Source organism: Pogona vitticeps, chromosome 3 (assembly GCF_051106095.1).
Source record: "Pogona vitticeps strain Pit_001003342236 chromosome 3, PviZW2.1, whole genome shotgun sequence".
NCBI classification, from domain to species: domain Eukaryota; kingdom Metazoa; phylum Chordata; class Lepidosauria; order Squamata; family Agamidae; genus Pogona; species Pogona vitticeps.
Window position 1 is genome coordinate 24549094 of NC_135785.1, and position 24490 is coordinate 24573583.

Below are 24490 nucleotides of genomic sequence, written 5' to 3' on the forward strand. Positions count from 1 at the left end.
TGGGCCAGTTATAAATTATTTAAAAACAAACAAACCAGAAGTGGCTCAAAGTTCACTTTTACTTTGCAAATAAAGTAGGACGGGTTAAATGGTTCTGTGACCTATTTACAGTAAAGGGTAAAGGAACACTCCTGAAGGATTCTAAGAGTACCTGTTCACCTTTCATGCTAGAAAAAAGGGCCCAGAAGAGTACAGATGGCACCAGCTATGGGGGTTTCATGTGCCCCCCTCTTATCTATTGCATATCCTACTCTAGAAGACCCCCCCCCCGAGCTTTGTTGGAAGAATTCTCCATCCACATTCATGTAGTATATTTTAAAGAAATTATATTTAAATTCCATTCATACCGCCTCTTTAGTGTTGCTTACTTGAATCCTGAATCAGTTTAATATGGAATTACATCCAACATTTTCTATACACAAATCATACAGAACTGTTTGGAAATACTGTATTGTTTACTATACAAATATGATAAACAAATGAACAACACGTAAATAAAACTGTTAAAGCATAGGAAGCATATTCCCTGCACACACATTTTTAGAAAGATAGCTATTTGAACAGGTAACTGGTATTAAATGATGTCAGTATAAGTACTGAATTTTAATAACCATGCAGTGGGTTTTAGATATCCTTATAGCATACAATCAAGAAATTATTACACCTTGTAACTGTGAACTCAGGTGTAAGAAGGTCATTTTGATTTTCTTCCTATCAGTTAAAAATAATTTGAAATTTAGATGTGCATTTTAAAATAACCCATTTAGCTTTTTAGGTCACTTCAGAAAGAAAGAGATGGAAGTATCATCCTACATATCTTAACTTTAATAGCTATAGTCCTAACTCAAACTGTATTCGTATATATGGCTAAGAAAAAAAATTAAACTGAAATAGGGATATAGTATACCTTTTTATATAGTATTGATACAGCATCGGGTTTAACAATGAATACCATTCAGCTGATATTTCAATAAAGATTTACAAGTTTAAACAACTTTTGGAATTTTATAAAATGAAATATAAAGGCTAGATATTTTTGTCATTTATTCTGTGTTTGCACTGGTTGCGTATTTTATTCAAGAATTTTTGATCACCGGATCCACATTGAAAGCATAACTAAATATACAGTCCACAATCCTATTTGTTAACTATGCTGTATAATGGTAATAACATAAATCGCAGGGCAAATTTCCACTAGTTAATAAGCCACCACACAGTGCACCAATTGCACAAAGTTACATATGACAACTTACAAACTGGCAGCAATTCACCACTGCAGTTTATACCAGTGCACTTATGCCACAGTAACTAACCAAGAGTATTTTGGTAATTCCCAAACAGCTATATATGTAGCATTGTTTCATAAAGATCATGTCAGGATTTGTTTCTTTAAGTGAACAAGGGGTTAAATTTAATATTGTAGTAAGAATGTAAAGTCATGCCTGCAACGTAAAGTCAATGGATAAATGATAGCATACAGATGGGACAAGCTTAGGTAATGTTTGTTGACCATGTTCAGCTGCCATGTCTGCAGTGATAGGCTGCTCTCACTATTTAAGCAAGTGAGTGAGAACAGCACTTCGCCACTCAGTTGTGAGTCTGGTGGTGATTACTTTACTTATGTGAATGTCATGTTGCTCTGAGATATCTATGCCAATGTATATATTGCCATGTATATATGTCTGACCAAGTCTAATATATTATGCTATAAGTCTTATTAGAACTCTCCCCGTGCAATTTCTTACACGTCCGCGTCTTTGCTCTGCTTATTAAAGGGGATTTGAAGCTATCAGATAAGAGACTCTGTGTAACTTGTTATCTTGGGCTCCAAGGGCTGTTTTCCCTAACAGAGTGTCTTGGATAGCACTTTTTAAATAATGGTTAATACCTATTTGCCTCCTAAGTGGCCTCTGATTTAAGAAGATATTTGTCATTACAGCCAAACTGGGCAAACAATGATTTGCATATACAATGAATCTGACTGCAATTTAAAATCTGTGTTACTGTGTAACTGAAATCTGCAGACAATATTGTAGTTCAAATCCCAGTTTATTCATTTCATCAAGCTAGTATGGATGTAAAGAGATAAGAAAGTGGGACATATAATAGCCAAAGTAATAAGAAACAAAAATACATTATTAGTTCTAAACAGGGTTCATGAAATGTAATACAGTATATAGTTTCCTGTGCACCGAATTCCAAGAGCCTTTCCTCTTTAAAGAAGGTAATAGGTATGTACTGAATACAGTGGTGCCTCCACTTATGACCACAATCCGTACCAGAAGATGGACGTAACTCGAAATGGTTGTAAGTCAAAGCACCATTTCCCACAGGAATGCATTGAAATGCAATTAATCCTTTCCGGCCAAAGAAAAAAAATACCAAAAAAAAAATCCAAAAAAAATAAGCAAGACTCATTGGAAATGCTATTAATCCCTTCCAGCCGAGCGGGGTGGGAAGAAAAGCAATCAAGTGTGCAAGACCCTTTGGAAACGCACAGAAAACAAATGGAGCAGATCGGAAATACACAGAGAACAAAGGGGACAGGTCAGAAATGCAAAAAGAACAAAGGAAAAAGCAAGGGAAGCATGCAGGATCCATTGGAAATGGGGAGAAAACCCCAAAAAGCAACCAAACCCCCCCAAGACCCATCAGAAATGGGGGGGAAACCAAAAAAACAACCAAACCCCCCAAGGCTCATCAGAAATGGGGGAAACCCCCAAAAAAGCAACCAAACCCCTAATACCCATCGGAAATGGGGGGAAAACCAACAAATAACCCCCCAAGACCCATCGGAAATGGGGGAAAACACTCATCGGGGGGGCAAATTAACAGAATAAATCTGACCTCTAACCTTATAAAGTAACAATACAGTAACCCAGTAGAGATATGGGAAAATCCACAAGATTTGCAACAGATGCATATTGGAAATAACGACTTTGCATCTTGATAATCCAGAAATATAATGACCATCAAATTTAAGCAGCCCATAAAAAGTGACAAATCTCATAATACATATTAGACCAAGTTTCATTTCTGAAAATTTTAAACTTAAAACAATTCATATGAGGTATACAGTGGTGCCTTGCTTAACGAGGAAATCGCTTGACGATTAGGTTTTTGCGATCGCAAAAGTGATCACAAAACGATGGCTTAAATGGGAAAAATCCGCTTCACGATGATCAGTTCCCTGCCTTGGGAACCGATTTTCGCATTACGACGATCTAAACACCTGATCGTCGGGTTTCAAAATGGCCACCAGCTGAAGAAAATGGTCCCCCCCTGTGTTTAGGGATGGATTCCTCGCTGCACAGGCACCGAAAATGCCTGCCCCTATGGAGGATCTTCGCTGGACGGTGAGTTTTCAGCCCACTGGAACACATTGAACGGGTTTCAATGCATTTCAATGGGCTTTTTTATTTTGCTTTACGATGTTTTCGCTCTATAGCGATTTCGCTGGAACAAATTAACATCGTCAAGCGAGGCACCACTGTATAATTAAAAGACAGTTTAATGTACTAGAGCACAACTCAAGCACAACACTAATGAAAATATATAGTAAAAATTGCATAGATACTCTTATGTATTCAAATGGAAGTTTTCAGAAACAAAAATGTTAAATTATCCAACATATGCACAGCATATGAAAGAAATAAAATTCAAAATTAAAAGGAATAAATAATTATCCACCAAGGATACCTCAGTATTATGTGCATGTGTACAGTGTAAAGATGTTAATGCTACTATCCAAGAGGCACACAATATTGTAATAAGAACCACAGTGTCCTAATCTTCACATAGCAATAATTTCAAACTGATATTATTATTCTCATTTCCTTGAATAATATCCATACTCCAGGGTCATTTTCCTTCTCATATTCAATATTGTGCATGCTTGTATCAGGATTCCTTTCTTCATATCCTGTCATAGTATCAATCACTGCCTCCTGTCCACTCAATCCACTTTTGATTTATCAGCCACCGTCTTTCTGGACTCCATAACTCGACCCAAACCATTTTAACAAGACATTGACAAATAGCACTCAGTATCGCATCAACCTGTTCCACTTAGTAAACTAAGAAACACTAACTGTGACATCTCTGCGTAAGTATTCCGTTCCATTCCCCAGACTGATGTATATTAATGAGGAGATGGCATTTGAAATGCTTCTTCCACATCAGCATCTAATATGATCAAATTAGGAAATGGGATGATTTATTAAATTTGGTAGAGCTGAAATATTTCTTTATATCACTATATCTGTGGTTTCAGAAAGTGAGCTGTTGCTTTCAATTTTTCTACTGAGGATGTGTCTGCATTTCACAGACGAATTATTGCCTTTAAAAAGATTGCATGAAGACAAAATGTTATTACGCAAATGCTCAGTAAAACAAACTAAATCAGTTTTAAAATTCCTAATTTAATGTAAATCTTGGCTGTTTTGCTGAAATGCAGTTTGTGATCTTATTAAGTCTTATTTGCATCATACTGTTTTGCTGAAGGACAATTTTGAACCTTTAGTATTACTAGAAAACCTCAATTCTTGACTCAAGGTATACCTAAAAGAAAATAATTACAATGTGAACATAAATTTATCTCTTTGATGAAGAAAGTGTATATAAGGTGATATTTAAATCACAAGAGATAACAAAATGGGGAAATACCTTTAATTTCCAAACTGAGAATTTGAACTTCAGTAATTTCACTGAGATAAGAGATTTTATTATAAGATTATATGTATTTTGAATCATTATAGTTAAATTCATAAACCCAGTTTCCATGGACATTACTCGCCAAAAATAATGGAAATTTACCTTTTAAGTTCACTACGTAAAGTCTAATTCAAAATATAACAAAACGCTATATTAAAGTTGGGTTCCTTTTTTCCCTCTTTTGGGTCCCTTCTCCCAAGATCCACCAAAGTCCAAGCCTGACCTACTTTCAGAGGAATGGGTTATTTTATTTTAAATAACTTTTGAAGGGTTATGTTCTCTTTTCATTGGAAAAGAAAATAACTCACAAAAAAGTCAAAGGCACAACAGGAAAAGAAGAAAATCAAGTAAGAGTCAGATTGACAAAAGCTGAGCAAGGCCTATAATGACAGAACTTTTAGGAAGTCACTAATTCATAGGGTCAACATAAGTCAGCAGCACCATAAATCAGCTCTGATCTGGCCACTGTGATACATGCGCTAGTTATTTCTCTGCCGGAGTTGTAGATAGAAAGTGTCAGGAAACTTCAAGGAGTCCAAAATGCCAGATTGTTGACTGGGGCTGGTTACAGGGATCACACAACCCGTTACAGCAGCTCCACTGACTGCCAATCAGTTACAGGGCACAATTTAAAGTGCTGGTTTTAACCTATAAAGCCCTAAATGGCCTGGGTCCAAGCTAACTCAAAGACTGTATCTCCCATTATAAGCTGGCTCTGGTGTTAAGATAATCAGGACAGGCCTTTCTCTCAGTTCTACTACCTTTGCAGATTTATTTGATGGGGACACAGGAGAGAGCCTCTTCTGTTGCTGTACACAGACTTTGGAACTCTCTCCCACAGGAGGCCAGACTAGCCCCATCTCTGCCATCCCTCCGCAAGCAGGCAAAAACTTTTCTCTTCAGGCAAACCTTCCCTCAGTAACCAGCTACCTCTGCGTGATTTTTTAAGATACTGTATTTTTCTGTGTATAAGATGCTACTTTTTCCTAAAATCATTACACTAAAAATTGAGGGGCGTCTTTTACACAGAAGTAAGCTGTGACAGCTGAGGAGAGAACAAAACTGCACATATCTTGCCTCTGTAAACAGGCTTCCTTCAGTCATGAGGCTTAGTTTCCTACAGTCAGGAGACTTAGCTTCCTCCAATCACAAGCCTTATGGATCTGATGTCAGCTGATGCTGAACAAACCAACTGGAACACACCTGATTGGAGCTGGAGCCTGTAGGCTCAACATTCAACAGGGACTCCTAATGTCCGAGCATTCTGAGCACAGAGGCTGAATACTCAAAGCTAATTTTTCTTAATTTTTGGGTTAGAAAAGTGGGGAGGTGTCTTATAAACGGGGGCATGTTATAAACAGAAAAATACAGTAGGTTGTTATGTATTACTGCTTTGACTGGGTTTTTAGCACAACTTGTGCTTTTCCATTTTGGTGTTTTCCATTTCTCAGAGTGACCAGTTTTTAAAAGTTGTATACTTATTGATCTTTGCCTCAATATTACCTGTTAATAATGGAAGATGCCTCCTTATTCATTGCTCATAGTTTTAAATATCATCTCTTAGTGATATTAACCACTGTTGTATGCTCATTGTTTACAACGTTAAATATTCTCTCTCATCTTCGCTGGACGGTGAGTTTCAAACCCATAGGAATGCATTAATCGGGTTTTAATGCGTTTCTATGGGCTTTTTTATTTCGCATTATGTTTTTGTTCTACAGCGATTTCGCTGGAACGAATTAACGTCGTAATGCGAGGCACCACTGTACTGAAAGACAAAATGCTAGCATATCTTCCCTCAGTCCTCTTTTTCAAAGGCTAACCATGCCCAGTTCTTTCAGCCTTTCCTCATCGGGTCTGCATCATTTCCACACTGCCACTTAGTAGTAGTATACAGCTTGCAGAATAGTCAATAAATAAGTAGGCAGCCAGTGCAGGTTTTGCACCACAAGGCCAATATGTAGGGTACCAAATGCTCGACTCAATATTCTAGGACACCCATATGTTAAACATAATTTGTAATTCATTGAATGTAAAATCCTAATATGAAATTAACTGTGCTTAAGTAACTATGGCCCAGCTATATGATCCAGCTAAAGTCAAACCTCATGAACCAACTGAAGTTCCCAACAGGCATTTCTCAGTATAGATTCCTTGAAAATCTCATGAAAATGATGGGTCCAGAAGCAACCACAAACTATGCACCTGCTCCTCCAAGGGGAGTGCCAGCTCCATTCCGAACAAATAAACTCCCTAGTTCCCAAATCTCAGAAGCTCTTGCCCATGAAGTCTCTGTCTTACTAGGATTCAGGATTCAATAGCATCTCTAAAGCAAATATTATGATTTCTACACAGCAACATAAAGAAAGCTGACCGCCGAAGAATTGATGCTTTTGAACTGTCGTGCTGGAGGAGACTCTTGAGAGTCCCCTGGACTGCAAGGAGAACAAACCTATCCATTCTAAAGGAAATCAATCCTGAGTGCTCACTGGAAGGACAGATCCTGAAGCTGAGGCTCCAATACTTTGGCCATCTCATGAGAAGAGAAGACACCTTGGGAAAGACCCTGATGTTAGGAAAGTGTGAAGGCAAGAGGAGAAGGGGATGACAGAGGACGAGATGGTTGGACAGTGTCATCAAAGCTACCCACATGAATTTGACCCAACTCTGGGAGGCAGTGGAAGACAGGAGGGCCTGGCGTGCTCTGGTCCATGAGGTCACGAAGAGTCAGACACGACTAAACGACTAAACAACAACAACAGAGCAACCGGAATGCTCTGAGATTCATTTGAAAGGTCCACAAACTTCTAATCATTTTTCAGCTGCTAATTATGACATCATACCATTCAAACTTCACACAGACTATCTGATATCAATGACACTATGTAGTGCTTCATTCATCTTCATAGCACATTTGCAGCTTTTCACCTCTGTTTGTATTACACAATTCAAATATTTATTTTTAATTTTAATAATTTGTGAGTGCTACTTTGTATTATTTTGCTTTAGTTTTACCTTGAGATCAGACCAGATCTCCTAGCATCCTTAGTGTGGTTATCCTGTAAAACACACATTTATTTCTTGCTGTCTTGCAGTGGTACAGCAAGTTAAATACACGAAGTCTTACTTTATATCATTATGTTGTCAGAAGTCACAGCTAGGTTGCCCTTATATCCAGTCTAAGCATCAACCTATTAATCAGTTATAACAAGGCTCTCCAAAGTTTTCACTGTGAGGGCCACATAATATATTTTTCACATTTTCAAGGGCTGAAGGAATATGTGTGCACACTCCTGCGCACCCGCACTCCCACCCGCACCCACACTGGCCAGATAAAAAGGCAAGGTGGGCCAGATGCAGTCCGGGGGTCGTACTTTGGAGACCCCTGACTTACAACATCAAAGTAATGTTAAAATTACTGGACATTAAGGCAACCAATATCTTCCATTTACACTGCTTAATTCTAAAGGTAACATAGGATAATTCTCATTCCAGATGTTAATAACAATAACCATGTGTTGTTAAGTTGTTTCCAATTTATGTAAATACTCCCAGGGATTTCTAGGTATAAAGTATTCAGACGTATTTTATCAATGCCTCTTTAATTGCACTCTTGGACCATGCAGCTTGCATAGGTGGCAAGGCACTTAATCCCACCAGTCTTCCATTCTCCAGGTGATCTCAGCTATCATCTCTTCTGGAATATACAATGAGGATTCAAACTCCCAACCCCTGGCTCCACAGCCAGACCCTCCTACTCTCTTGGTTATACCAGTTTCTATACATGTTAAGGCATACATAGCAATATATGCTATCTAATTGAACTTATTTTACAAGTTGGGAACTTTCATACCTCCTTGTTCTGCTCTTTGATCTTGATCTCTGAGATCGATATGATTTTCCATGCCCTCTAGATCGGCTGCGACTTTGTTTTCTCTTGGATCCATATGACGAGCTGCTGCTAGATCTTTGCCTGCGCCTAAAACAGATATTGATGGAAAACCTACTTGTCAATAGGAAATAAAATAATTAAGATTTATCATTTGCACTAGTCAACCAGATGATCTGCATACATACAGCGGTAGAGATCTGGTGAGTCAATGTCCCCATACATTCTATTGATACAAATGGGCTTACTGAAACTGTGACTTACTATGCTAAAATAAGTCATAGTTGAAACAGGCTCATTTGAAGCAACGGAACTTTCAGCAGAGTTGACTCACAAATCCTCACTGATTCAATGGACTGACTCTAGAGCGATTTATTATGCTAAGCAACAGAATTTTGGCCATTGTGGGGAAAAAACACATAGATAACAGCTACATTCTTCATAAGAACAGGTTACTTACCTGTAAACATGGTTCTTTAAGTGGATTCTCTATGAATACACACTAATGGGTTAAACAGCGCCTGCGCTGGTTCCTCTCGGAATTTTCCAGAGCTATGAGGGAAAAGATACAATGTTTGAGTTGCCCTGCACTGCGCAAGTGCAGCCCGCCAAAAATCCCCAGTTCCATGTGCCCGCACATAGAGAGAGTTGGAACTCAGTCAGCAGTGACGGACACGTGGGGAGGTTGGGCGGGTCGTGTGTATTCATAGAGAATCCACTTAAAGAACCATGTTTACAGGTAAGTAACCTGTTCTTCTTTAAAGTGGTTCTCTATGAATCCACACTAATGGGTGACTACCAAGCTACTTACAGGATGGTGGGCCGTCACTGCAGCAGTGATGTCAGGATAGCCCTCCCGAATCTGGTCTCATTCTTGGCCCTGAGGTCCAGTCTGTAGTGTTTGATGAATGTCGATACACTGGACCAGGTAGCTGCTCTACATATATCGGGGATGTCTACCCCACGCAAAAGGGCCGTGGATGTGGCAACAGCTCTTGTAGAATGAGCACGCAGGTTTTCAGGGAGAGGTTTGTGCTGCAACTCATAGGCCAACGAAATGGTGGAAACCAACCATCTGGACAGGGTCGACGTCGAAGCAGCAGTCCCTTTACGTTGGCCATAATAACACAAGAACAGTCTCTGGACTTTCCTGAAGTCCTTGGTCCTTGAGATATAAAAGGATAATGCACGACGAACGTCCAAACAGTGGAGTGTGCGTTCAATATCTGAAGACGGTTCAGAGAAAAGAGTAGGTAGCAACAGAGGTTGGTTGACATGAAAGTCCGACACCACCTTGGGGAGGAAAGAAACATCTGGGTATAACACCACCTTGTCCTTGAAAAATTGGAGGTAAGGGGAATCAGCCCGAAGAGCCGCCAATTCACTAGCCCTACGGGCAGAAGTGATTGCCACAAGGAACAAAGTTTTCAGGGATAAAAACTTCAAGTCACAGGTTGCCATTGGCTCAAAGGGGGGACGAACCAGTGAGTGCAGTACTGTTTGTAAAGACCACTGAGGTAATGGCCGTCGCACAGGGGGTCTCATGTTGGACAGACCTCTGAAGAAAGCTTTCACCGTCGGATGGGAAAACCATCTCGAGGATTGAGACCCCTTTGGTTGGAAAGTTACAATGGCTGAGGTGTACACCTTTAAGGTAGACTTGGTTAAGCCAAGATCAAACAGGTGTCTGAGATACAGTAGCAAAGTAGATAAAGAGACGGGAGATGCTTGTAAACCCCGCTCTGTAGTGAATTTGAGAAAACCTTGCCACTTGTGTTGGTAGAGCCGCATGGTAGAAGGCTTTCTCGCCTTGTCCAGGACCTCCATTATTGATGGGATATCTTCCACGCTGTCAATTGGAGGGAGTCCAGGTCTGGGTGGAAGATCGACCCCGAGTCCTGAGTGATTAGGTGTGGGATGAGGGGAAGCTTGACCTTGTCGACTGCTGTCTGCAGAAGTAGAGAGAACCAAGGTTGTCTGGGCCACCAAGGTGAAATCAAGATTGCTTCTGCTTGCAGCTGGAGGGCTCTGACCACTGATCTCTGAACCAATGGCATGGGAGGAAACATGTATAGAAGGCCCTTGTGCCAAGGGATCATGAAAGCATCTCCCAACGATCCCGGGCCCCGTCCTGCCCTGGACGCGTAGCAGGGACACTTCTTGTTGGAGTCCTTGGCGAACATGTCGATTGTCGGAGTTCCCCACCTGTGGCAGAGTTCCTGAAAGATTTCTGAGTCCAGTTCCCATTCGTGATTTTGAGTGGAACGGCGACTGAGCTCGTCTGCAACGATGTTGTCTGTGGTGGCTATGTGGATGGCTACCGGGTAGATGTGCTCCTGGTAGCACCACTCCCAGAGATGTATTGACAGGAACAGAAGGGACTTTGATCTTGTTCCCCCCGCTTGTTCACGTAAAACATCGCTGTGGTGTTGTCTGTGATGAGCTGAATCGCCCTGCCTCTCACAAGAGGTAGGAAGGACTTCAAGGCCTTTATGATGGCTAACAGCTCCAGGTGGTTTATGTGCAATTTTTTCTCCTGAGGGGACCACAGAGCGTTGATCTGATGACCCTCGCAATGGGCGCCCCATCCCAGTGGACTCGCGTCTGTAGGGACTTGAGTTGTCAGATGGACAGGGCGGAAAGGACGCCCCACCAAAAGGTGAGGTCGGAAAGTCCACCATTGCAGCTGCTGTGCCAACTCCGAGGTGACAGTGAGGAGCTTGTTTTGACTGTCGAGGAGTGGATTGAAGAGGGACAGCATCCAAATTTGAAGTGAACGCATCTTGAGGCGAGCATGGGACAGGGTCGCCGTTGTAGAAGCCATGAGGCCTAGCAGATGTTGTGCAAGGCTTGCTTTTACTCTTGCCCTTGGCCTGAACTTTTTTATGGCTCTTACTAGCTTCTGGATGCGTTCTGGCGGCATGAACATCCGGGCGTGCACTGAGTCTAACCTCGCTCCGATGTAGTCCACCACCTGAGAGGGATTTAGCTTGGACTTTTCGTGATTGACGGTAAGACCTAGTGACTGTAACGTCTGGAGAACATACTGAGTGTCCTTTAAGGCCTGATGTCTGGACGTCGAGACAATCAGCCAGTCGTCGATGTAGGGAAACACCTGGATCCCTTGAAGGCGCAGGTATGCTGCCACCGGAGCCATGCACTTGGTGAAAGTCCTGGGTGCTGTGGAAAGGCCGAAGGGTAAGGCCACAAACTGATAGATGGTGTTGTTGAAGAGTAGACGCAGATATTTCCTGTGGCTCCTGTGTATGGTGACATGGAAATATGCGTCTTTTAGATCCAGGACCACAAACCAGTCTCCCTGCCTGAGAAGATGGATGATGGACTCTAAGGTCACCATCTTGAACTTGCGTGCCTTGAGAAACTTGTTGAGGCTTCTCAGATCGAGGATGGGACGAAGGCCCCCGTCCTTCTTTGGAACCAGAAAGTATCGGGAGTAAAAACCGTCGAGGACATCCTCTGATGGTACCTTCTGGATAGCCCCTTTCTGAAGGAGAGTCAGGATTTCCTCCTCTAGGATCGGATCGAATGATGTAGGGTTGACCTGTCCTAGAGGAGGTAACTTTATAAACTCCAGGCGGTAACCGGAGGTGATAATGTTGAGAACCCAGATGTCGTTGGTGATGAGAGTCCAGTTGTGAAGGTAAGGAGAGAGGCGGGTGGTGTGGGAGGATGGTACTAGAACAGTCAGGAAGTCAAAGGTACTGTTTTTGTTTTCTTGCAGACGTCTTGAAAGACTGCTTCTTGCGAGGTGGTTGTGGTCTGAAAGCAACAGATGAAGAAGATGATGCCTGAGGAGGACGCTGAGAAGAATTGCCCCCATAAGAACGGTAAGTACTGGTGGATGGCTGCTGATAGGAAGGGGAGGTATATTTGGAACGCCACTGTGGTTTGAACTGTTTAGTTTGAGGTTGCACTGAGTAGGACTTGGCTGTCTTTTTACTCTTGTGCAAACTCTCCAGGTTTTCATCGGTGTTTTGGCTGAAAAGACCTGAAGCATCAAAGGGGAGGTTTTCCACCCTAGTTTTAATGTCCTCAACGATATTAGCTGAACGCAGCCAAGCATGTCTCCTCAAGGTGATGAGGGAGGCAAAGTTCTTAGAAGTGGCTTCTGCTACATGGCGGGCGGCAAGCCGTTGATATTTGGACACCGTGAGGGCCTCAGCATGTGTATCTAGACAGAGCTGCCTTATATCTTCTGGTGCAAGTTGAAGGGCTGGGAGAACCCTGGACCAAAGTTGTTTTTGGTAGGCCCCCATGGCAACCAGATAATTGACAGCACGTAGGGTGAAGGTTGTCATAGAATACATGCGGCGTGCAAGGATCTCAAGCTTCCTTCCCTCTTTGTTGGTTGGTGTAGGGTGGCCCTTTGCTGGAGTCTTAGTAGAGCTAGACTCCACTATTAAAGAATTAGGAGCCGGATGCATGAGAAGAAAAGATGTATTCTCTCCATGTATTCTATACAGATTTTCAGTCCTTTTAGAGATAGTGGTAGCATTGGCAGGATGCTCCCAGAATTCCTTAATAAGATCCATCAATTCTGGGATGAAGGACAGACTAACTGGATGTGTCCTCTCCGCTTCAATGTCTCCGAAGATTAAATTTTCTTCCCTTCTTGGAGACTGTTCGACCGCTAGCTTTAGAGCTTGGGCCATACGAGCAACTATCTGAGTGTAGGAAGAAAAATCTTCCGACGGAGAAGATGGTTTAAGGTTAGCCGCCTCTGGAGGTAAAGGCTCCCCAGGAACAGGGACTTCTAGGGACACCTCAGACTCGTCCTCTTCGACGTCGGAGGAATCTTCCTTGGCATGTTCTTCCTCCGAAGGATAGGAAGAAGGGGGGGGAAGTATCCCCGAGCCCGAGGGTGCCGTTTTCGGGCGCGAAGGAATCCCATCCTGAGGTTGCAGAGGTACACCAGGAGGGACGACGGGAGCGTCTGTCGACGTCGATGGTTTCGTGGAGCCCATATCCACCGGCTTCTTCGGGGGAGGGCTTCGACATGGAGACCGGGAGCGAGAGGATGAGGAATAGGAGTATTTGGTTCTCTTTCTCCTATGTCTCCTTTCTCTCGAGGTCGAAGAGGACTCGGTGGACGAATCTCTTCTTCGCCGTCTCCGGTGGGACCTCTTCCGACCCCGACTGTAATCTGAGTCGGACGGTGAGGAGTCCCTTCGGCGTCGGTGGCCTCGTCGGTGCTTCTTTCGGTGACGGCGCTTCTTTCCCGATGGCTCGTCGTCGGCCGAATTGGAAGCTGGACACCGAGGGATCGGTTCTTCAACAGGCTTAGTTGGTCGACCCCGTGGGGGGGGGAGGTGATGGAGAACGACCCGACTCCGAGAGGAGTGAAGGAGATCGGGTTGTTCGCCCGGTAAGTATCGGGCTGAGCGGAACGCTCTCGGCGCCGGCAACGAGCTTGTCGAGCTGGCTAACCGTAGGCGATTTCCCCAAATCCACCGGAGGCGGTTGGCAAGGTGGAATGGGAGCGCCCTGATCGGAGACCGAATCCCGGTCCCGAGAAGAGTCTTCCAGGAGTGGAGAAGGCACCGACGCCGAAACAGGTGAAACGACGAGGGTTATCTCCTTGGTCTTCGGTTTGGCCTTTGGTGCGGCCTTGGATGCAGCTTTCTTCGTCGGTCCCGAGGTCGAAGCAGGGACATCGGTAGACTTCTTTCCCATAGGCAACTTCTTAGACTTTGCCTTGGAAGCCTTCTTGGGAACATCTTTGGACGTCGACGGGGGTGAAGAGGAGACCAAAGTCACCTCCGAACGAACAGTGGAGACGGATTGAACAGACTCCATATCTGATGGTTGGGAAGCGGACAAAGTTTGGTTCCAAAGGAAAAACTTGAGTCGTTGCTGGCGAGATTTTAGGGTCGCCTTAGTAAATTCTTTGCAATGTCGACAATTTGTGGGCGAATGGGTTTCACCCAGACAGAACAAACACAGGGAGTGGTGGTCCTGGAAGGGGAGCTTCCCGGAGCAAGCAGAACAGCGGCGAAAAGGTCCCTTTTTCGCTGACATAAGCTAAGCAGTCCACAAATGCAGCAGAGGAAGTAGATAATTGAAAGGATCCTGCAGGCGCGTGGCGCCTCAGCAGGCGGTAACAGGCCTCAATAAAGATGAAGGGAATCGAAAGTACTTGCAATTAAGGCGCCAGAGGCAAAAGGCAGGTCAGGCGGTCCGAGTTCAGGGCAACCGAGATGCGGATAAACGAGGAACAAGCCAGGTCAGGTCCGAAATGTCCGAAATAGGCGAAAGGAGAGGTGAATCTCAAGAGCTCTAACCGAGAGGTTCCAACTCCGCGGGCGGATAAATGGAACTGGGGATTTTGGCGGGCTGCACTTGCGCAGTGCAGGGCAACTCAAACATTGTATCTTTTCCCGCATAGCTCTGGAAAATTCCGAGAGGAACCAGCGCAGGCGCTGTTTAACCCATTAGTGTGGCTTCATAGAGAACCACGTTAAAGAACCAGTTATTTGCGTATCTGTGTCTAGAGGCAAGGCAACACAGAACAAAGGTTTCTTAGGGTAACATCTTAGACGTAGAAATCCTTCTCCAGATACACTTGCTAGTCATATACTTTGTTAAGTGTTAAGTATCAAGTACTGCGTAGCAAAACTCTTTGCTTATGATATGAGTTGACTGTAAGGTACTTCTAACTACCTTAGGGAATTGTAGTGCTCTGTAGTTTTATGGCTAAATTTAATTCAATTTTACATTGCTTTCATTCCTTTAGAGTTTTTACTTTTAATTTGGGTAAAACAATTGTTTAAAAAGTTTTCATATTTTAAGAGAGACAGATGAAAGTTTGCCCGTTAACTAGGAAATTGATTAACAAATTCAGGTAAAGTAAATGAAACTTCAGAATTTCCTCTTTCAAGTGATACTTTATTTTTCAGTATAATTCCCCCCCCCCCCATTCTGTAATATCCTGTCCCAATATAAATCCAATTTCTTCATTCCATCAACTAGAAATTCTGACTCTGTCATTTATCAGTTTTCTCAGCATGCTACATCTTCATAACAGCTGCTTCAAGTGTGGGAAAAAGTACAAATCTTAAGATATCAGATGAAGGCTATAGAGAGAATGTTAGGGTACGTGCTCGGCATCAATGTATGGTTGAGTTATTAACCATCACTCTACCTACCTACCTACCTACCTGTTTATTTATTTAATTTTTATACCGCTCATCTGGCCGAAGGCAACTCTAGGTGGTTTACAACATACATAAACAGCATAATTAGAATAATTAGAATTTTGAACCATGCCATTCCCAAGCATTCCATTGATACATTTGTTGAGATAAACATTCTTTATTCACCAATACATTTCAGCAAGAATGTATTTTGTTGTAGTTAAAAACTCATTAAGAGTTTATCATTTGACAGACATTCACATGTCTTCAAAAGTAGCCTTCACTCAAATAGCTACTAACCAAATTTGCATTAAGATATTGAATCATGGTATTGAGTATGCACAAGGAGATGGAGATACACATGCAATAGTACATAGCCATGTGATGTATCTTAACATGTGGCTGCAACAATCAAACAGTCCAAATTTTTCAGCTCACCCTCATAATATTAAAACAACTTTCGGAAACTCCTGAATATGATTCTATCAGCTACTCAAAAGATTTAATGGAGAGGTTATCCCACTAGCACATTTGGGGGAAAGCAGGAAAAAGCCTTCCCTATAGTAAACTTGTGGAATATTCTTCCTTGTATATTTCTTTATCTTAAGATATCTTTATTTAAGCAGTTATTTAATATGAGTACAGCGGTGCCTCACTTAACGATGTTAATTGGTTCCCAAAAAAACATCGCTAAGCGAAACACCGTTTCCCATAGGAATGCATTGAAAACCGGTTAATCCGTTCCAATGGGAACGGATTACCGTCCTTAAGCGAAAATCGCCATAGGAAATATCACTAAGCGATACAATGTTTCCCCCATTGGAATGCATTGAAGCCTATTCAATGCATTCCAATGGTTTTGCGATGTCCGTTTTCGCTATTTTTAAAGTGTCTTATAATGTTCAATAACGGTTTTAAATGCTTGGGATCGTTAGTGCACCTTGCAAAACCTGTGCAAATTTAATTTGGCTTTGTTCTGAGTGTTCGTTAATTTTTGGTGCATTTTTTCTCCCCCATGGGAATGCATTGAACTGTCAGTTTGACAGCTGTCAAACCTACAGTTCAATGCATTCCAATGGGGGAGAAAAAAATTCACCAAACCTACAGTTCAATGCATTCCAATGGGGGAGAAAAAAATTCACCAAACCTACAGTTCAATGCATTCCAAAAGGGGAGAAAAAATTCACCAAAAATTAACCAAGACTCAGAACAAAGCCAAATTAAGTTTGCACAGGTTTTGCAAGGTGCACTAACGATCCCAAGCATTTAAAACCATTTTTGAACATTTTAAGTCACACTTAAAATTGCAAAAACGGACATCGTTAAGCGAAACAGGGGGACCTAAACTGTCATTGCTAAGCGAGGCAAGGTCCCGAACATCGCTATGCGAAATTTCCCCATAGGAAACATCGCTAAACAGAGTGTAAAATCGCTCAAAAAACCCATCGCTAAGCGAATACATCGTTAAACGAGGCAATTGCTAAGCGAGGCACCACTGTAATTAGTTCCACAAGCTGTCTGGATAGTTCTTCAATTAGGTATGTGGCTCAGTTTCACACTGTTAGATGGTTAGGACCCCATTTCTATTTGCTTTGCATCATCAAGTAATAATATTTAAATAAATTAAATTATTTTCAAATCTTTTATGAGCTACCTTGGACATTATACAGTGGTGCCTCACATTACAATCGCTTCGTTTAAAGACAAAATTGCATTACAATGAACTTTTTGCGATCGCTTTTGCGACCGCAAAACGATGTTTCCTATGGGGGAATTTCGCTTTGCGATGATTGGTTCTCTGCTTCTGGAACCGATTCTTCGCAAAACGACGATTTTCCAACAGCTGATTGGTGGTTTCAAAATGGCCACCAGGTAAATAAAATGGCTCCCCACTGTGTTTAGGGACAGATTCCTCGCAAGACAGGCAGCAAAAATGGCCACCCTATGGAGGATCTTCACTGGACGGTGAGTTTTAAGCCCATCGGAACGCATTAAACAGGTTTTAGTGCATTTCTATGGGCTTTTAAATTTTGCTTTACGATGTTTTTGTTCTACAGCGATTTCGCTGGAACAAATTAACATCATAATGTGAGGCACCACTGTACAGGAAAAAGGTAGCATATACATCCATCCATTTATAAGTAAATCGTAAACATTCATCAGATCTTATTCTAATACATATTGACAGGTTATCTCTAACAACCCCCTTCATGGATTGCTGCCTTGTCGTGGCAAGGGGGCTTGAGTAACTCAGAGAAGCTATGGGCTATGCCGTGCAGGGCCACCCAAGACGGACAGGTCATAGTGGAGTCTTCTGACTAAACGCAATCCACCTGGGGTAGGAACCGGCAATTCCACTCCATGATCAGAAACAAAAGGCTAAAAGATATGACGCTGGAAGATGGGACCCTCAGGTCAAAAAGCGTCCAACATGCTACTGAGGAAGAGCGGAGGACAAGTACAAGTAGCTCCAGAGATAATGAAGTGGATGGGCCAAAGCCGAAAGGACGCTCAGCTGTGGACGTGCCTGGAAGTGAAAGGAAAGTCCAATGCTGCAAAGAAAAATACTGCATAGGAACCTGGAATGTAAGATCTATGAACCTTGGGAAGCTGGAGGTGGTCAAACAGGAGATAGCAAGAATAAACATCAACATTCTGGGCATCAGTGAACTAAAATGGATGGGGATGGGTGATTTCAACTCAGATGATTATCATGTCTACTATTGTGGGCAAGAATCCCGTAGAAGGAATGGAGTAGCCCTCATAGTCAACAAAAGAGTGGGAAAAGCCGTAATGGGATATAATCTCAAAAATGATAGAATGATGTCAATACGTATCCAAGGCAGACCTTTCAACATCACAATAATCCAAGTTTATGCACCAACCTCCATTGCTGAGGAGACTGAAATTGAACAATTTTATGAAGATTTACAACACCTTCTAGAACTGACACCGAAGAAGGATGTTCTTCTCATTCTGGGGGACTGGAATGCTAAGGTAGGGAGTCAAGAGATAAAAGAAACAACAGGGAAGTTTGGCCTTGGAGTTCAAAACGAAGCAGGGCAAAGGCTAATAGAGTTTTGTCAAGAGAACAAGCTGGTCATCACAAACACCCTTTTCCAACAACACAAGAGGCGACTCTACACATGGAAATCACCAGATGGGCAACATCGAAATCAGATTGACTATATTCTCTGCAGCCAAAGATGGAGAAGCTCTATACAGTCAGCAAAAACAAGACCTGGAGCTGATTGTGGCTCTGATCATCAGCTTCTCATAGCAAAATTCAAGCTTAAACTGAAGAGAGTAGGAAAAACCACTGGGCCACTCAGATATAATCTAAACCAAATCCCTTACGAATACACAGTACAAGTGAAGAACAGATTTAAGGAACTAGATTTGGTAGACAGAGTGCCTGAAGAACTTTGGATAGAGGCTCGTAACATTGTACAGGAGGCAGCAACAAAAACCATCCCAAAGAAAAGGAAATGCAAGAAAGCAAAGTGGCTGTCCAACGAGGCCTTACAAATAGCAGAAAAGAGAAGGGAAACAAAATGCAGGGGAGATAGGGAAAGGTACAGAAAATTGAATGCAGACTTCCAAAGAATAGCAAGGAGAGACAAGAGGGCCTTCTTAAATGAACAATGCAAAGAAATAGAGGAAAATAACAGAAAAGGAAAAACCAGAGATCTGTTCAGGAAAATTGGAGATATTAGAGGAAAATTTTGTGCAAAGATGGACATGATAAAAGACAAAAATGGAAGGGACCTCACAGAAGCAGAAGACATCAAGAAGAGGTGGCAAGAATACACAGAGGAATTATATCAGAAAGTTTTGGATATCCCGGACAACCCAGACAATATAGTTGCTGACCTAGAGCCAGACATCCTGGAGAGTGAGGTCAAGTGGGCCTTAGAAAGCCTGGCTAACAACAAGGCCAGTGGACGTGATGGCATTCCAGTTGAACTATATAAAATCTTAAAGGATGATGCTGTTAAGGTGCTACATTCAATACGCCAACAAGTTTGGAAAACTCAACAGTGGCCAGAGGACTGGAAAAGATCAGTCTACATCCCAATCCCAAAGAAGGGCAGTGCCAAAGAATGCTCCAACTACCGGACAATTGCACTCATCTCACACGCCAGCAAGGTTATGCTCAAAATCCTACAAGGTAGGCTTCAGCAGTATGTGGACCGAGAACTCCCAGAAGTACAAGCGGGATTCCGAAGGGGCAGAGGAACTCGAGACCAAATTGCCAACATACGCTGGATTATGGAGAAAGCCAGAGAGTTCCAGAAAAAATCTACTTCTGCTTCATTGACTATGCAAAAGCCTTTGACTGTGTGGACCACAGCAAACTATGGCAAGTCCTTAAAGAAATGGGCGTGCCTGACCACCTTATCCATCTCCTGAGAAACCTATATGTGGGTCAGGAAACAACAGTTAGAACTGGATATGGAACAACGGATTGGTTCAAAATTGGGAAAGGAGTACGACAAGGCTGTATATTGTCACCCTGCTTATTTAACTTACATGCAGAATACATCATGCGGAAGGCTGGACTGGAGGAATCCCAAACTGGAATTAAGATTGCAGGAAGAAATATCAACAACCTCCGATATGCAGATGATACCACTCTGATGGCGGAAAGTGAGGAGGAACTAAAGAACCTTGTAATGAGGGTGAAAGACGAGAGTGCAAAAAACGGTCTGAAACTCAACATCAAAAAAACTAAGATCATGGCCACTGGTCCCATCACCTCCTGGGAAATAGAAGGGGAAGATATGGAGGCAGTGACAGATTTTACTTTCTTGGGCTCCATGATCACTGCAGATGGAGACAGCAGCCCCGAAATTAAAAGACGCCTGCTTCTTGGGAGGAAAGCAATGACAAACCTTGACAGCATCTTAAAAAGCAGAGACATCACCTTGCCAACAAAAGTCCGAATAGTCAAAGCTATGGTTTTTCCTGTAGTGTTGTATGGAAGTGAGAGCTGGACCATAAAGAAAGCTGACCGCCGAAGAATTGATGCCTTTGAATTGTGGTGCTGGAGGAGACTCTTGAGAGTTCCCTGGACTGCAAAGAGAACAAACCTATCAATTCTAAAGGAAATCAACCCCGAGTGCTCATTGGAAGGACAGATCCTGAAGCTGAGGCTCCAGTACTTTGGCCATCTCATGAGAAGAGAAGACTCCTTGGAAAAGACTTTGATGTTGGGAAAGTGTGAAGGCAAGAGGAGAAGGGGACGACCGAAGATGAGATGGTTGGACAGTGTCATCGAAGCAACCAACATGAATCTGACACAACTCCGGGAGGCGGTGGAAGATAGGAGGGCCTGGCGTGCTCTGGTCCATGGGGTCACGAAGAGTCGGACACGACTAAATGACTGAACAAACAAACAAACATCTCTAACAACTGTACTATCAAGAAAATTTATCTGGCTTGAAAGCTTACACTGTTTTTATTGATAAACACAGAATTTTGTTTCCATTCTAGATCACACTGCTACTATTTTTCAATTTTCTATTGGGTATATCACAATCAACTGCATGAGGCAGGTCCTACTACCACATAAACTTTTTTCACAAGACTTCAGTTCTTGCAAACTAAATACAATCATCAATTTGGCTGTAACTGAATGCTGAATCTAAAGTGACATCTAAATTTGATCTGTTTTTCTGTCAAAGGATGCTAGGCTGTGCCCCATTTTTCTGCTTGGAGGGTCTGTTTCCACTGCTGGAATAAACTGGCAAAGCAAGCATATGTTTTGGATTTGTGCTTAAGTCATGTAGACTTCAGCCTGAATCCCAAACTTTTGAGCCTGCCATCACCAATACTATCATCACCACCACTGCCTTCATCTCCTGTTAAGTGGGTCTGATGGGGGGGGGATGGAAATAGAGGGGGAAGAGGAGGAATGGTAAAGAGGCAAGGTTTTTTTTCCTGGCAAAACCATTACATATGTGTGCACATAAATGCACATACACACATCCAAACACACAGAGAGAGGATTCCAGTGAGGGAGGCACGAGTGTGCATTCCCACCCCTAGATGCAAGAAACTCAAACCTTCCACCTAGAAAGCAAGCCAGTGGAAGAGGAGGAACCACTCCTCCCTTTGGGCTCCAATTCCTAGAGAAACTCTCCCCATGGATCCCCATGATTTATGTGTATAGGATCACCCCAACCCAGAGAAATATGGGTGCCAGGAATGGGTCCATAGATTCCAACAAATTGTATATATAGAATTACTCAAGTCACAATCACATGAGTCCCAGGCATGCCTTGGACTGGTAGTCTGTGGGCACAGATGGAATCTATAATGTGATGGTGGTTTGGTGAGGGCCCCCTATAACAATGGTTCTTAACCTGGGCGATATCGCTCCCCAGGGAGCGATTTCATTTTTCAGGGGGTGATGGAACAAAAAAAGGCAACACAGGGGCAAAAGTACAGAAGGAGGGTGATGGGGGGCAATGGAGCTGCTGTGCCGCCGGCGCCACCACCAAGGAAGTTATCATCGCTCCCTCCCCGTGCGACTGGATGCAGAGCAGCTGGTGCTGGCAGCGGATGTGGTGCCACCCCCGCGCCTCCACCACCATTTAGGAAATTATCATGAACCCCCTCCCCGCGACGGTGGTGCGGCATTGTAACACCGGCGGATCCAGAGCAGCTGGTGCTGGCAGTGGATACGGTGCCGGCACCACCAGCGCCATTGAGGAAGTTATCATCGGCCCCCTCCTGACGCCGGCGGTGCACCGCCGCCGTGGGGAGGGGGCAATGATAATTTCCTCAACAGCTCAACAGGGCATTTCTTTTAAAAAGGTTAAGAACCACTGCCCTATAAAATCATATGAAATCATGAAAGGAGTGGAAATGAGAAGAGGGGCAAGGGATAAGGGTGAAGGCAGGTAACTGATGGACTAGAAAACAGAAAGGATTTGGGGGGGGGTTGAGAAGAAAAGGTTGTTTGAGGGATGGGGCACAAGGAGAAGAAAGTGGTGGGGGCTGAAAGGGGAGGGAAGGAAGGCTTGGCTTGGCTGACTGGAGGCTGTAAAAAAAAACAAAGAAATACAGAGAAGGGGCAGTTCACATATATGGAAGCGATTCATTGGAATCCACCTCAAATTAAACAGACCTCTGGCAGGAAGCAGAAAAACTCGCTTCCCTGGCAGACTAGACTGGTCATGCATGTGCCTTGTGTGTACAGTTAAGTTTGTGTCATGTTTTTTTCAGCAGAACACAAATGTTATTGTCAGTGAGATAAGTCTGCATAAGTGGCCTGTGTGCCTCATCTGGGCAGTGGAAGGATCTACAGGAGTTCCAGTCAGGCTTTTGTCTACAGAAAGGGGAAAGAGACTGTAAACTGATACCTTGAAACCTTTGTTTTCTACTGAATGAGCAATCTCTATCATGTTTTTAAAAATAGTTTGCTATCAAGAATAATGGTGTGACCTACTTTCTTCCCCCTGCTCCTTGTGGATTTTTAAACCATCTAAACCTGATGAAGAGTCCTGGCGAACTCAAATGCTTGCCTTATTATAACTTTAGTGGTCTACAAAGGTACTAGCCAACAAAGTATATTGTTTCTACTATTGAACCAAAGGACTACTTTCCCAAAGACACAGCAAGTTTAAGATTGCTATCACTGTATTTTGCAAAACAAAAAAGAATTAGATAGAAAGTTCATTCACAAGCCACATTTGGTCCTAGTTTTGGGGATAAAGATGGGATAGAAATCAAATAAATAAATGACAATGAAAACATGAAGACAACAGACTTCTCTTACCTCATGAATCATATGCATATTTACCAAATAAGCCTTTTACATAATTTGAAGCTAGTTTCTTCTCATAATGCTAAATCAGGTCCCCTGAGTTCATGGTACTGTACTTAGAATTCTCTTTCCTATAGAACATATTATGTGACTATCAGACAAGGTCAGTTCATAGAATGGATACCTCTCCATCATCATCATCATCATCATCATCTTAGAACTGAAGAGCTTGAGACTCTATGGATCATTGAGTCCAGCCCCATCTGCAGGTGTGCATCTAAATGGACAATAATGCAGCATTAATAGGTACAAGTCCATCCAACTGCCCCTCATATTTCAAGTGAAAACACACCAAGCCGATTACCCCTTTATCACAAAAGTTACTTTTGCAAAAGTTACCTATCAGAAGGTTCTGTAAAAATAGGAATAAGGTTGGCAGAAATGATCAGAACATCCAGAAAGGAGATGATGGTATATAAGTAGGAGATGAACAGTCTAACACTCAAGCTTTTGTCAAAACCCATCCAGAACAGGTAGCTTTTAAAAAGCAGAAAGAAGGACCTTACCTTACCAGGCAACCTGAAGCCTCCCTGCAAACACACACACACTCACTCAGAAGCAGAAGCCAGGCAGTCCCAAGCCTCCTCTGATTGCACACTCTCTTAACTGCTGGGGCGAAAGAGCTACAAAGAAGCAGCCTCTTCACCACTAAGAGTTAGCAATTTGAATTTCTCGCCTTTTCCCCCTGCCTTTTCGCGTTCCTGATAACTGGAAGCTCTGTCCGCAAGTCGAAGCAAAATTTTGTGACCAGAGCTGGTCGTAAGTCAAGACGTTCGTACGTTGAGGCACCACTGTATAGCTCAGAGTAGTGCTGCACCCAGTGTGAGGTGCAATGACCTCTCCCACCATTGGAAGTAGCCCCTGGCGCCACGCTCTACCCAATTGAGCAAAGACTTATAA

The 24490-nt window shown here is 42.9% G+C and overlaps 1 protein-coding gene across 3 annotated transcripts in view; it reads right to left on the reverse strand.

Moving 5' to 3' along the window:
- Positions 1-24490, reverse strand: part of RSRC1 (arginine and serine rich coiled-coil 1) — a 293774-nt gene that overhangs the window by 253829 nt on the left and 15455 nt on the right. For 2 of the 3 annotated variants that reach the window (XM_020791819.3, XM_078389054.1), the window contains exon 3: positions 8567-8692. The exons of the other annotated variant lie outside the window; for it this stretch is intronic. In XM_020791819.3, coding sequence (XP_020647478.1) covers positions 8567-8692 — 126 coding nt within the window. The remainder of the gene's footprint in view (positions 1-8566; positions 8693-24490) is intronic. 3 annotated transcript variants of the gene reach the window in all.